We start from the raw sequence: 14,925 nt of genomic DNA, 5'->3' as shown, positions 1-14,925 counted from the left end.
CCAAATTACAGGAAACACTGTTTTCCTTGGAAAGACCCTGGATTGAATAAAAATCTTTCATGAGAGCTTCCCCTTGATTTTTATCAGTACTTTCAGCTTAAATTCTGGACTTCTAGGCAGGTTTCTTAAGTACATTTTGTGCTATTATCTATCAGTAATAACACCCACAGATTGCTAATGCAAAGGATTATATATGTATAGTCATGTATGCATGCAATAATTTTATTTATAATCTTTTGCATATGCATTAGATACATATTATATACATGTATACTATATGATATATATACATGTATGTATAATATGAGATTAAGAACCTCATCTTAAACTGGTCTTAAAGGGAAATATTATCTATATTTCAGATTGTTTCTTCTTGTTAAACAGGGGGGAAATGGCATGATATATGGCATAACATGGATCGATTTTTATAATAGGTTTTAGTCAATTCATTCAAATCAAGAAGTCAATATGTGAAGCAAATAGTAATATAGTCACCAGCCTATAACTCCTCCCTCCCTCCCTCAGGGAACCTTCTGAACCATCTAATAGCTGGTCAACATGACCCAACTCCCAGACACACGATTGGAAGGAAGAGTGGCCATCCCATTGGTGTTGCCCTCTCTCCACTCCAAATTGCTCCAGAAGATACATTTAACCCAAATCATAACAATTAGAATCCTGCATTGGAATTTTTTTTTAGGCTACAAATTAGAGGAAGAGATCCTTCTCTAGTCTGATGGTACATTTGTAATATAAATGTAAAATATAAAAATGCAAACTGGGAAGTGAAACAGCCAAAGCACCAGTTTTCTGGACAAAGCCCCTCTGAGATAACAGGAAAGGTCGCCAGCCATATTCAGGGACAGGTCCCATCCTACCTGCAGCCAGTTTCTCTCTTCTTCATCCTATAATTTAGTTATGTTGAGCCAGAAACTCTTCCCATTTTGCCTAAGCTAGTTTCCATTCTATTTTATTACTTGCCAAGAACTAACTTCACCAACACCAGAGACCAATCTACAGTTTCTTAAGTGAGCATCACATATTCTATAGCACAGAAAGCATTTTCATTTTAGCTTCCTAACCACAGCATAAAACAAGGAGGATCAGGTTCTAGGTTCTAGGATCATAAACCCTACCCTGTTGTAAGTGGCTGCATTAAATAAAACGTTAAGACTGTCTCGCTCTGTTTGGGTTGGACTTGGACACACTGCTATATTTAAAATGGATAACCAACAAGGACATCCTGTATAGCACAGGGAACTCTGCTCAATGTTATGCGGCAGCCTGGATGGGAGGGGAGTTTGGGGGAGAATGGGTACATGCATATGTATGACTGAGTCTCTTCGTTGTTCACCTGAAACTATACTATTACATTGTTAGTCAGCTATACCCCAATACAAGATAAAAATTTAAAAAATAAAAAGATTGCCTCACTTTGAATGCAAGAATAAAAATGTTAATACCGTACCTTTTATTTGTTCCACAAGGGTTAGAGTACTGCTCACATGAGCCACAGAATATTCCCTGATATAGATGTTCAGTTGGTCATCTTCGCTTCCACTGTTGTACAAAAAAAATTCCAAGCACTGAAATCCTCGTTTAGGGTAGAGTATTCTACTTTCCAGTATTGCTGTGGCTCCCTCGTTTACAGAGCTACTGTTGAAATGCATGAAGAAGCCAGAACCTGTTAAGAGGGTAAGAGCAGAACTGAGAAAACAGGTACTGGATACAGGAATGCATATCTTGTGGGCACTCTGCTTCCACTTAGTTCCCACTGTATGCAGGGCACTGTTTTGAGCACTGAAATGCAGATCTTGGAGCAGGCAGACCATGAAAATAGCAACATTAGATCACTTTTTTCTTACTACAGTCGGTAGTTTTCAAAAATGAAAAAAGGGGGGACTTCCCTGGGTCCAATGGTTGAGACTTCACCTTCCAATGCAGGAGGTGCAGGTCCAAAATCTGTTCAGGGAGTTAAGATCCCACATGTCTCGGGCCAAAAAACTAAAACATAAAACAGAAGCAGTATTGTAACAAATTCAATAAGGACTTTAAAAATGGTCCACATCAAAAAAATCTTTTAAAAAATGGAAAAAAGCGTTACCTGCTTAGTCTAGCTTCTCTCTCCACCCCTTCCTCCCTCCTACAGTAGTATCTATGGAGGACCACTATCCACTATTTAAATCTACATTTAAAAAATATTTTTTATTGAAAATATGTGACATGCAGATGGTGATTGCAGCCATGAAATTAAAAGACGCTTACTCCTTGGAAGGAACGTTATGACCAACCTAGACAGCATATTAAAAAGCAGAGACATTACTTTGCCAACAAAGGTCCGTCTAGTCAAGGCTATGGTTTTTCCAGTGGTCATGTATGGATGTGAGAGTTGGACTATAAAGAAAGCTGAGCACAAAAGAATTGATGCTTTTGAACTGTGGTGTTGGAGAAGACTCTTGAGAGTCCCTTGGACTGTGAGGAGATCCAACCAGTCCATCCTAAAGGAAATCAGTCCTGAATATTCATTGGAAGGACTGATGTTGAAGTTGAAACTCTAATACTTTGGCCACCTGATGTGAAGAGCTGACTCATTGGAAAAGACTGATGCTGGGAAAGATTGAGGGCAGGAGAAGGGGATGACAGAGGATGAGATGGTTGGATGGCATCACCAACTCAATGGACATGGGTTTAGGTGGACTCCGGGAATTGGTGATGGACAGGGAGGCCTCACATGCTGCAGTTCATGGAGTTGCAAAGAGTTGGACATGACTGAGCGACTGAACTGAATCATTGTGTAAATTTAAGGTATGCATGTTCATTTGACACATTTATATATTGGCTTCTCATTGCCATCCTGGCAAAAATTTGGTGTTTCTATTTGATACATAGCATCATTTTTTTTGGTGCTGGGAATAGTGAAGTCTAGTCTCTTAGCACATTTGATGATTATAATACAATATTGTTGCCTATATTCAAGATGCTGTACATTCTATCTCTAGGGCTAATTTACTACTTGTTACAAGTTTGTACCTTTAAACAATATCTGTCCTGTTCTCACCAACCCCCATAAAAGAAAAAGGAAAAGCACCTCCATGCTCTTAGAGACCCCAAGGCTTGCCCAGACCATCTGAGCTGTCAAGCAACAGTCCTGGGTTCTGAAGTCTAGTTTTACCTATTTGCTGCCAGAAATTACCAAATAAGTAAAAAATGTGGTATCTGTAGCTAAAAAATGATTATTTGATTCAAAACAAAATTTCAGTAGAAATTTTTTACTCATCTGAGTAAAATTAAATACATTGTACTTGCTACCTTCATTTTAAGTATGTTTGCAACAGGAATGTGTAACCTCAACCAGCTGAAGTTCTGAAATGGATTAATTCCCAGTCTGGTGCTGTTCACTGGAAGATCTCTTGGATTCTGAAAACTTCGAGGAAACAAAACCCCACTTTTCCAGAGGTAAGAGTTCTTCCGGAGAGTGGCAGCCCTGCCTTGCAGTGGGCACATACTATGGGTAGAGGCTTCACAGAGCCCGGGGCTGACCCATGGGGAAAAAAGCAAACTCAGACAGTAAAAGCAAAGACATTAACCATATCCTTATAACATACAGAACCAATTCTTAAGTAGCACTAGTGGGTTATCATTAGTAATTCTAATACAAATAAGAATTCAGATCCCAGTATTTCACAGCAAAGAAAAAGGCTACCTAGAGCCTGTTATACAGAGTGAAGCAAGTCAGAGAAAAATAAATATTGTATATTAATGCGTATCTATGAAATCTAGATAAATGGAACTAATGAACTTATTTGCAGGAGACACAGACATAGAGAACAGACTTTGGACACCGCAGGGGAAGAAAGGGTGTCACAAATTGGTAGGCACATGGAGACATGTACATTTCCAAATGTAAAAGAGCTAGCTAGTGGGAAGTTGCAAGTTGCAGTGTGAAACAGGGAGCTCAGCCTGGTGCTCTGTGATGACCTAGAGGAGTGGGAAGGGATGGGAGGTGGGAGGGAGGGACATATGTATACCTATAGCTGATTCATGTTGATGTATGGCGGAAGCTAACACAATATTGTAAAGCCATTACCCTCCAATTAAAAGCAAATTTAAAAAGAAGAAAGTAAGAAAAAGGCTAGAAGCGCTGAGAATAAAACCCAGAAGAATCTCACTCCTGTTACCTCTGCACCGGCCCATGTTGGAGTGATCGCTCTCTGGCCCCTCAGAGGCCTGGGAGAGCCGCTGCCAGTCAGCACTGTCTGCTGAACTCTGAATCATCCCACACACATTTCCCAGCTCAAAATCGCAGGACTCCATAAAGCTCAAGGAGGAGGCTACCAAGGCAACAGAAACAATTACTGACATGCAGATCTAACTCAGTAAGCTAAGTAGTAAAAACAGCTCAACTAGAAGAACTAGGAATTCTAGGGTGATATTAAAGGGGACTCGTCGCTGAGTCAGGGTGATGGTGGCTTGAAGATCTCTTGATATCTGCAAAACCAAGACAACCAACCAACTGTGAATTCTGTATAAGCTGCCTCCCTGAGTCTTGTTTATCAGATTAACTAGCTGTGTTCGAAACCTGAGTCTAGCCACTTCCCTGGTGGTCTAGTGGCTGACTCTGTGCTCTCAATGCAGAGGGCCCAGGTTCCATCCTTAGTCAAGGGACTAGATCTCACATGCCTCAACTGAGTTTGCACGCCACAACTAAGAGTTTGCGTGCTGCAACTAAGGAGCTGCAACTAAAAAGATCCTGCATGCTGTGATAAAGATCAAAGATTTCAAGTGCTACAACTAAGATCTGGAGCAACCAAATAAATATTTTGAAAAGAAAGAAATATGAGTCTACAATCCTCTAGTTATTCAGATTAATAAACTGCAACTAAAGTTATTTGAACTCTTTTATGACTGTAGACTTCATTTGGACTGAAAAGAGTTTTGAATATAGTTAGTCTATACATTTGAGTTAACAACAGCCTCAGAAACTTGAAGGGGGCATGCTGTGACAGAACTCAGTTGGTTTTTAAATCTGAAGCCCAGAACACACGAGAAGAAAAATGCTACTTCCATGTTGTCATTTGGGATCTGGGTGCTAATCTTTTTTGTTTTTTTTTTCCTTTCTGAACATCAAACTTCAACTATCAACCTATAATTAACTATAATTTCAGAAAACCCAGCACAGAGTAGAATGTTTTCCTACAGAGCCGAAAGGAAGAGAAATCATGTCAAAGAATCTGTCACATACAGCAGTTATACAGTTGATTCAACTTTAAGACATCAGAGTCACTGAAATCCATTCGCTGGCCAATCACATCCATGAAGTCCGGGACCCTTGTTACAATTGTAGGTTCTGATCCATTTCCGAATGCAGTTTTACTGTAGTGCATCACCGAGCTGTAATCATAGGGAATATTCATGGAGTCTATCACTTGATCATCATAGGAGTCAAAATTCCTCTCTTTGCCTAAATGATAAATAAAAATTTTAATTACAAAATTCAGTTTGTCTTACTCCAAAGACTGTTAACTCAGAAATAAAGACTATAATAAACATTGCACAACCTTGGTTACAACTGACGCTTGATGGTATTTCAAGAGTGCTTCAAATACTCCTGTCTTGGAATAGACTATTCAAACTTAGAATTATGATAACACCGTCATGCTGAACTTGTCTAAGCTTTCATTGCAGCTCAAAGTTGGACTTGAGCATTTGGCCTAAGGTTCTAAGAACTGCTAACGGAAAGCTATGGCTTTTCCAGTAGTCACGAATTGATGTGAGAATTGGACTATAAAGAAGGCTGGGCGCTGAAGAACTGATGCTTTTGAACTTTGGTACTGGAGAAGACTCTTGAGAGTCCCTTGGACTGCAAGAGATCAAACCAATCAAAGGAAATCAAGACAAGGAAGGCTGGCATGCTGCAGTCCACAGGGTCACAAAGAGTCAGACATGACTTAGCAACTGAATAACAACAACAGATAGAAAAGGTCTAAAAGGTATTGTTGAAACACTCAGTGTCATTGACTGCAGTGACGAGATGTAGGTATTTTCACTGGATGGAGATGAAAACAAGAGGACTTTGGGAGGCGTGGTGGGATGGGACAGGGATGATAACGCAGGAAGTATTGACATCATCAGTGATTTCTCAGTTACTGGAATGTGTGTAGATGTATGTAAATAAATACACTTAGAGAAGATTCCTGACCACTTAGCATCACTACAAATGGGTCTGATTGTCAATGCATAAAGATGCATTATCAAATCAGGCAGAAGTTTCTACCAAAAATAAGACATTGGAAACCCTGAAAAATGAGGCCATGGATTGAAGCTAAGCACTTCTCTTGCTCTAGAAATCTTTTAGACTCAGTTATAGTATCTTCCCCCAGACTCCGGGTGGGGGCAAAGGCAGGGGCAAGTAATGTGATGTTGGGATTGTGGTGTCAGGGTCCCCCAGCACAGAGCAACCCTCACTGGCCTCATGTGATAGCCATGTCATCCCTCCCCTCTCACTTCTCTGCCTCCCCATTCCCTTCACCATACCCTATGGAGGCAAGACAGATGGGGAAACAAAATGTCACTGCAGAAAACATGAATTCTAGTTGGACATGACTATTAAAATCTTTCTGGGGATTTCCCCGGTGATCCAGTGGCTAAGACTCCATGCTCCCAATGCAAGAGGCCCAGGTTTGATCCCTGGTCTGGGAAATAGATCCCACATACTGCAATGAATACCCCAAGTGGCACAACTAAGACCCAGTGCAGTCAAATAAACACATTTTTGGGGGGAAAAAAAAATCTTTCTGACTTTGAGCACAAAGTCACCAAAAAGTTCCAGCTGTTCAACTACCACAGTGTTTTCCAATATGGGCTCCAAGGGATTATACTCCACACACAACAGATACAACCAGATACTCCAGATACTCCACACACACACACACACACACACACACACACACACACGCCATGATCAAGTCACTTTGGAAAACGCTCCTGCTGGAGATTTGCAGTTTGTGTTAGTTGAGCAAAGACTCTGAACAGTACAACAGTGTAAATAGCTAAGTTCAATTTCTTTTAACCTAGGATTTCCCAAGTTAATTTGACCACAGATTCCTTTCTACAAAACACATGTGAAAAAATTGCGGGACAGTGCTCCATAAAATACTCTTTAGGAAACACTGGTTCCTAACATCACATCCAGCTCAAACTGGGGTTCTGGAAAACTGTTCCCCAATGGCCTTCAGGCACTTCAACTCTTACTGAATTAGAGCCAAATGTGCTCAGCCATGTCCAACTCTTGGTGACCCTATAGACTATAGCCCAGCAGGCTCCTTGTCCATGGGATTCTCCAGGCAAGAATACTAGAATGAGTAGCCATTCCTTCTCCAGGGGATCTTTCCGACCCAGGAATCAAATCTGTGTCTCTTGCATCTCCTGTATTGGCAGGCAGATTCTTTACCACTAGTGCCACTTGGGAAGCCCAGAGCCAAATGAAGATAGATCAAAACATCAGAGTTTTCCCATTATTAATAGACAACACCAGTGGCAGAAGAAAGCACATATTTAGAAATTCAGTATTTAAGTTTAAAATAATGTAAAACAACAAGATAAACATACCTGAAATAATTCTGTCCCAAATTATGCTGACATAGTCATCCCGATCGGACCGTGACTGTTCATGCCAGAACCCAAGGGCATGGAGAAACTCATGCTGAACCGTTGCTATTTTGTCGCAGCCCTCTCCGATCGACAGTTGTTGCATCCTAGGAAGTTGCTTCCCCACTGAAGACCAGCAGCTGACAGGGGAGTTTATAGTACAAGGAGAAGAGGCTTGATGTAGGTTAAGGTCTTAGAGCAAAATGCTTAATGCATAATCTACCTGGTTACCTAAGATCCTAGATCTTTCACTTGTGTCTAAACACCGTGCATTTCTCCCAAAACCCAGTGAGGTATGAAAAGCCTTCCAGATCACATAATCTTTGGAGAACTTGGGCTGACACCAAATGTTAAGGAGTAAATCACCCTCCACTCAGCCTGGCCTGATTTTTTCTGAATATCCCAAAATTTTTCAGATGGTCCTTGAATAAGGGTTTTATACAGATAGAGCAACCACTCAGAACTGCTGACCTTGAATCAAATAACTATCATCTTCTTAGGCAAAGTAGTAAGAGTTCTCGGACAGCAAGGAGATCAAACCAGTAAATCTTAAAGGAAATCCACCCTGAATATTAATTGAAAGAACTGATGCTGAAACTGAAGTTCCAAAACTTGGGCACCTGATGCGAAGAGCTTACTCACTGGAAAAGACCCTGATGCTGGGAAAGAGTGGAGACAGAAGGAGAAGAGGGTGACAGAGGATGAGATGGTTGGATGGTATCACAGATTCAATGGACATGAACTTGGGCAAACTCTGGGAGATGGTGAGGGACAGGGAGGTCTAGAGTGCTGCAGTCCATGGGGTCACAAAGAGTTGGACATGACTGAGAGACTGAACAACAAGAGTTCTTGGGTTAAAATAAATTTAAATACATGTGCTCACATGCATACAGACGCCTTTTACTTGAAGGCAGAAGTAAGGAGCATATTGGAGCTTCCCTGGTGATCTAGTGGCTAAGATTCCAAGCTTCCAATGCAAGGGGCCTGAATTTAATCCCTGGTCAGGGAACTAGATCCCACATGCCCCAACTAAGACCTGGTGTAGCTAAATAAGTAAATATTAAAAAAAAAAAAAAAAGAGGGGCTTCCTTGGTGCCTCAGTGGTAAAGAATCTGCCTGTGAATGCAGGAGACATGGATTTGATCCCTGGTCCGGGAAGACCCCACATACCATGGAGCAACTAGGCGCATGCACCACAGCTATTGAGCCTGTGCTCTAAAGCCCATGTGCCATAACTACCAATGCCTGAGGGCCCTAGAGCCCAAGTTCTGCAACAAGAGAAGCCACCGCAATGAGAAACCCACACACCAAAACCAGAAAGTAGCCCCCGCTCACCACAACTAAAGAAAAGCCCATGCAGCAACAAGGAGCCAACACTGCTCAACTAAATAAATAAAAGAAATAAGGAGTGCAGAAACTACAAACAGGTCAGAGTCTTAGGGTGGATGGCATGTGACTCCACCCTCCTTGTCTTTACAAGGTTGAGACAGTGCAGTCTGGTTTTATGGCTAGAGGGAAACTACCTCCAGCAAATAGCAATGGAAGCCCCAGCCTCCCTCAAGGTTAGGGTCCAGGGCAATCACTCTGATGCAATGTCCCAGCCACAACAATTCTTCTCAGAACACTTAGAAGACAAACTCTTCAATTTACCCACTGCCCTTGAACACTGATATATAGTTGGGTTCTCCAGACCAAGGCTTGAAGTCAATGCATGATTTAAGGCGATAGCGTTCAAATGCCTTGAGGATAACCCCCCTGGCATTCATCTCTGAAGGAAGAAAACAAACAAAAATAAACTTATTAAAATTATCACCATTGAACAATTCACCATGGAAACAGGGCCTGCTATATATTGTTTATCATGAGTTAGTCCCTCTATGAAAATTTAGCATTTTATTTTTACATAACTTAGTTTACAGTATCAATTAAGTATCACATGTAAATATTTGGTTGTTCTTCAGATTATCTTATTTTGCCCCATGTATATTTCTCTAGAGCCAGTATAGGGCAGATAGCAAAAATAAAGGGGGGGGGGCGGAATTTCCTTACCTCAGAGAACACATACACTCATTCACAGGCAACCAAAATGAACCATCACTGTCACATGCTTCATCTAAGAAGCTATAATATATATTTAAAGGCTCACAGCAGAGTTTATAATCTGAGGACCTTGAGATGAGAGGGACCATGAATATGTTGAGATAGTATTCAAAGAATTATGTCTATACCTCTATTCATATCTTCTCAGCAAAGTGCAATTTCTGGGGAAAGCATTCATAAGATTCTCAAATGAGTTCAGGGTCTAAAACACGAATAAGAACCATTGCTTCCAAGTTGACTGATGCTAACAGTTTAGATAGAAAAGTGCTCAAAGAAGGCAGGGGCAAGAAACCAACAAAGGTATGCAGGAAAAGAAGCTCAGAGGGCAATCTGGGGGAAGGGGCTGTATCAGGTGCATACGAAGAGATGGTCACAAATCAGAGCAGGTGCTGGTGAAGTGAAGGATGGTGGCTGCCAGCGGTGGGTGACAGAGAAGATGGTGTGCCTACTGATTCCAACCAGACACACCTAAGTTCTCTCCTATCCTCACTACTTACTTTTTTCCTAAACCAGAGTCAGACACGACTGAGCAGCTAACTTTATGCTTTTTATACAATTAAAACAATGAACAACTGTTAAGTTAGAAATTAAACAATTATAAAAACAACCATTCAAAAGTGAACATTGCAGGGGCAATTTAGTACATGCATTAATGTTCTTCAACACCTTGTCTGTCTAGTTCCAAAACACCTTCATCACCCCCAGAGGACACTTTGTATCCATTAAACCATTGCATTCTCTCTGTGTGGATTTTCCTATTCTGTGAAAAGTGAAAAGTGTTAGTCGCTTAATCGTGCCCGACTCCTTGCAACCCCATGGACTGTAACTTACCAGGTTCTCCTGTCCGTGGAATTTTCCAGGCAAGACTACTGGAGTGGGTTGCCATTCCCTTCTCCAGGGGATCTTCTGAACCCGGGGACTGAACCTGGGTGTCCCGAATAGCAGGCAGATTCTTTACATTCTGAACCACCAGGGAAGCCCCATTCCTATTCTAGTCCTTCCTATTTTTTTTTAATTGGAGGACAATTGCTTTACAATATTGTGTTGGTTCCTGCCATACAACAACGTGAATCAGCCATCAGTATACCTATGTCCCCTCCATCTAAAGCCTCCTTCCCACCACCCCTCATCCCACCCCTCTAGGTCATCCACACCACAAGGATGAGCCCCTTGTGTTATATAACAACTTCCTACTAGCTTTCTATCCATTTACTTTTGATGCATAATCTTTGTCAATTTAATTAATCTTTAGAGTTTTGGTATTATCACAAGACCAGCTAAGTGGGGAAATAAAATCAACTTTGCAGGAATATTGTAAGGCTAGCACAGAAAGACGAGGTGAAGTTCCAAGCACAGTAGTCCCCATGGATATGTGGTTTCACTTTCTGTGGCTTTCGTTACTTGCCATCAACCAAAGTCCAGAAATATTAAATGGAAAACTGCAGATGTAAAAGTTCATGATCATGAAACTGCATGCTGCTCTGAGCAGCCTGACGAAATCTTGTGCCATGCTGCTCCATCCCGCCAGGGATTCCCCAATCTCGGATGTCCATCATCTGCTCTCAGTATCCACTCATCGACTTCATCAACGTTCAATGACCCAGCATTGCCCAAAGCAGGACTATCCTCCTTTTGATGTGTCATCAGAAGGTCAATAGTAGCCTAACGATACATCACAACACCTATGTCATTCACCTCATTTCATTCCATGAAGTAGGCATTTCATCATGTCCCATCATCATAAGAAGGATAATAACAGTTCAGTAAAATATTTGGAAAGACCACATTCACATAACTTTTATTATAGGTTATTATAATTGTTCTATTTTCTTATTAGTTACTATCTCTTACTGTGCTTAATTTATCAGTTTAACTTTATCATACATACATAGATTAGGTAAAAACACAGTATATATAGGGTTTGGTACTCTCCACAGTTTCAGTCATCCACTGGAAGTCTTGGAACATATGCCCCAAGGATAAGGGGGCACTACTATAACATGAGCATTTATCAAATGTTCATTTTCTTCTATCTCCTTACATGTCCATTTCACAGACAATTTAAAGACATTATTCAGAATGCCTCAGTCTAGGTGAAGGTAAAGAACAGGATACACATAGGACCTAAAATCCATGAATCTCTAACAAGCACTCAGAATTCAACCATTTACAATATCACACAAATGATACATGCTCAGGGACCTCCCTCGTGGTCCAGTGGTTGAGAATTCACCTTTCACTGCAGAGGATTTGGGTTCAGTCCCTGGTGGGGACTAAGATCCCACACGCCAAGGGGCAACTAAGGTCACGCGCTGCAACTAAGACCCAATGTAGCTAAATAAATATTTTTAAAGTAACAATAATTTTTTAAAATAATAAGTTTTCTAAAAGTAGCTATGAAAAAATAATATATGGTTATTATAAATAAGTTAGAAATTATAAACACAGAAATAACCAAGCACATTTTCTTATGAATACATGTGCAATACACACAGCCTTCACAATATTTTATAAACTATTTTTTCACTAAACGTTCAGTCACAAAATCATATCTGATTCTTTGCAACCCCATGGACTATAGTCTGCCGGCTTCTCTGTCCATGGAATTTCTCAGGCAAGAATACTGAAGTGGGTAGCCATTTCCTTCTCCACTTCACTAAGTAATACATCTTAAACCTTGCTTCATCATGAAATACTATTTTTACCATTTTAATAGCCACCTTATATGACTGTAACATATAAGTAACTTCCTGTTATCAAATATTTAAACTGTTTTTACGTTTTCTGTATTGTAAATATCACATTTGGATCATTATTTCATATCTAACACGTCCTAAAAATAAGGGATGATGACGCTGACCACCACATGACTATTTTTGAATTGAAGGTCTAAGGAGCTTGCTTGTCTGGGTCTTTTATCAAAGCTTAACGAGGATAGTGTCTATCCTGAAAATTGTTTGGAGACTCAAATAAGGGAATAAATGTGGAAGTTTTGTAAAAATTATATAAGATCCTTATATACCCTGTATCTTTATTTACCAAGTGCTTTCAACTCTGGGAGTTGGTGATGGACAGGGAGGCCTGGCGTGCTGCAATTCATGGGATCGCAGAGTAGGACACGACTGAGCGACTGAACTGAACTGAACTGAATTCACTTTGCATCACAGATTCAGAAAAGCTCCACCAGGGATCCTGCTATCTAAATCCTAGGAGTTAAGTAAACAGTTGTTTAGGATTATTTTCCCCTTGTTAAGCCCCTTCCTGCTCCTGGCACCTTGATCTTCATTTCTAGCCCCACATTTAACCCTTTTCCTTCACTTCTTACTTCCCACCACTCATCTCAAATCTGGCACTCAGGCATGCAACTGTAACTCACGGGAAGCTACACATGGCTGCTTCTTTACCCCTTTCAGGTGAGTTGCCACTAACAGCCAGATGATACCCAAGGCTTAAGCTAAAAGACTAAAGCCCTACTGGCAGAATTTCATATGGAAAACAGTATGGAGGTTTCTCAAAAAAACTAAAAATAGAACTTCCATATGACCACTCCTGTGTATATACCTGAAAAAAACAAAAACACACCACCATCTGAAAAGACACACCCCAAATGTTGATAGCAGCACTATTAACAATTGCCAGGATATGAAAGAAACCTAAATGTCCCTCAAGAGAAGAATGGAGGGACCTCCCTGGTGGTCCAGTAGCTAAGACTCCATGCTCCAAATGCAGGAGGCCCAGGTTCAACCCTTGGTCAGGGAACTAGATCCCATATGCCGCAACTAAGAGTTTGCATTCCATAACTAAAGATCCAGCATACTGCAGCTGAGACCCAGGAAGGCCAAATAAATAAATAAATATTTCTTTTTTAAAAAGTTCCTTAACTTTGTAAAATAAAAAAAGAACACAGATAAATGGATTAAGAAGATTAAGTACATGATGGAGTACTATTCAGTTGTGAAAAAGAACAAATTTTTGCCCTTTGCAGAAACATGAAGGGACTTAGAGGCAATTACACAAGCAAAATAAGTCAGAGAGAGAAACATAAATACTGTAGATATCACTTACATGTGGAATTTAAAAAGTACAAAAAACTAGTTAATATAACAAAAAAGAAGCAGACTCACAGATAAAGAGAACAAACTGCTGGTTACCAGTGGAGAGATGGAAGGGGGCTGGGGTAATATAAGGGTAAGGGATTAAGAAGTACCAACTATTAGGTATAAAATAAGCTACAAGGATATATTGTACAAATAAGGAATATAGCCAATATTTTATAATGAGGCTGTATATTGTTACCCTACTTATTTAACTTATATGCAGAGTACATCATGAGAAATGCTGGGCTGGAAGAAGCACAAGCTGGAATCAAGATTGCTGGGAGAAATATCAATAACCTCAGATATGCAGATGACACCACCCTTATGGCAGAAAGTGAAGAGGAACTAAAAAGCCTCTTGATGAAAGTGAAAGAGGAGAGCGAAAATTTGGCTTAAAGCTCAACATTCAGAAAACTAAGATCATGGCATCCGGTCCCATCACTTCGTGGCAGATAGATGGGGAAACAGTGGAAAAAGTGGCTGACTTTATTTTTCTGGGCTCCAAAATCACTGCAGATGGTGATTGCAGCCATGAAATTGAAAGATGCTTACTCCTTGGAAGGAAAGTTATGACCAACTGAGACAGCATAGTAAAAAGCAGAGATATTACTTTGTCAACAAAGCTCCGTCTAGTCTAGGCTATGGGTTTTTCCAGTGGTCATGTATGGATGTGAGAGTTGGACTATAAAGAAAGCTGAGCACAGAAAAATTGATGCTTTTGAACTGTGGTGTTGGAGAAGACTTTTGAGAGTCCCTTGGACTGTGAGGAGATTCAACCAGTCCATCCTAAAGGAAATCAGTCCTGGGTGTTCATTGGAAGGACTGATGTTGAACCTGAAACTGAAATACTTTGGCCACCTGGTGCAAAGAGTTGACTCATTGGAAAAGACCCTGATGCTGGTAAAGATTGAGGGCAGGAGGAGAAGGGGATGACAGAGGATGAGATGGTTGGATGGCATCACTGACTCAATGAACATGGGTTTGGGTGGACTCCAGGAGTTGGTGATGGAGAGGGAGGCCTGGCATGCTGTGGTTCACAGGGGTTGCAAAGAGTTGGACATGACTGAGTGACTGAACTGAA

General features: G+C 40.7%; 1 protein-coding gene across 3 annotated transcripts in view; it reads right to left on the bottom strand.

The window, feature by feature from the left end:
* MEP1B (meprin A subunit beta) overlaps positions 1-14,925 on the bottom strand; it is a 37,942-nt gene that overhangs the window by 8,504 nt on the left and 14,513 nt on the right. For 2 of the 3 annotated variants that reach the window (XM_020909857.2, XM_070452792.1), the window contains 5 exons: positions 9,298-9,415; positions 7,609-7,787; positions 5,243-5,461; positions 4,179-4,331; positions 1,469-1,684 (listed from right to left, as the gene is read on the bottom strand). In XM_020909857.2, coding sequence (XP_020765516.2) covers positions 1,469-1,684; positions 4,179-4,331; positions 5,243-5,461; positions 7,609-7,787; positions 9,298-9,415 — 885 coding nt within the window. The remainder of the gene's footprint in view (positions 1-1,468; positions 1,685-4,178; positions 4,332-5,242; positions 5,462-7,608; positions 7,788-9,297; positions 9,416-14,925) is intronic. The other variant, XM_070452793.1, reaches the window with a different exon arrangement.

The sequence above is a fragment of the Odocoileus virginianus genome, chromosome 22 (genome assembly GCF_023699985.2).
Source record: "Odocoileus virginianus isolate 20LAN1187 ecotype Illinois chromosome 22, Ovbor_1.2, whole genome shotgun sequence".
Taxonomy (NCBI): Eukaryota; Metazoa; Chordata; class Mammalia; order Artiodactyla; family Cervidae; genus Odocoileus; species Odocoileus virginianus.
The sequence above is the reverse complement of the archived record's forward strand: the minus strand, read 5'-3'. Positions and strand labels throughout refer to the sequence as shown.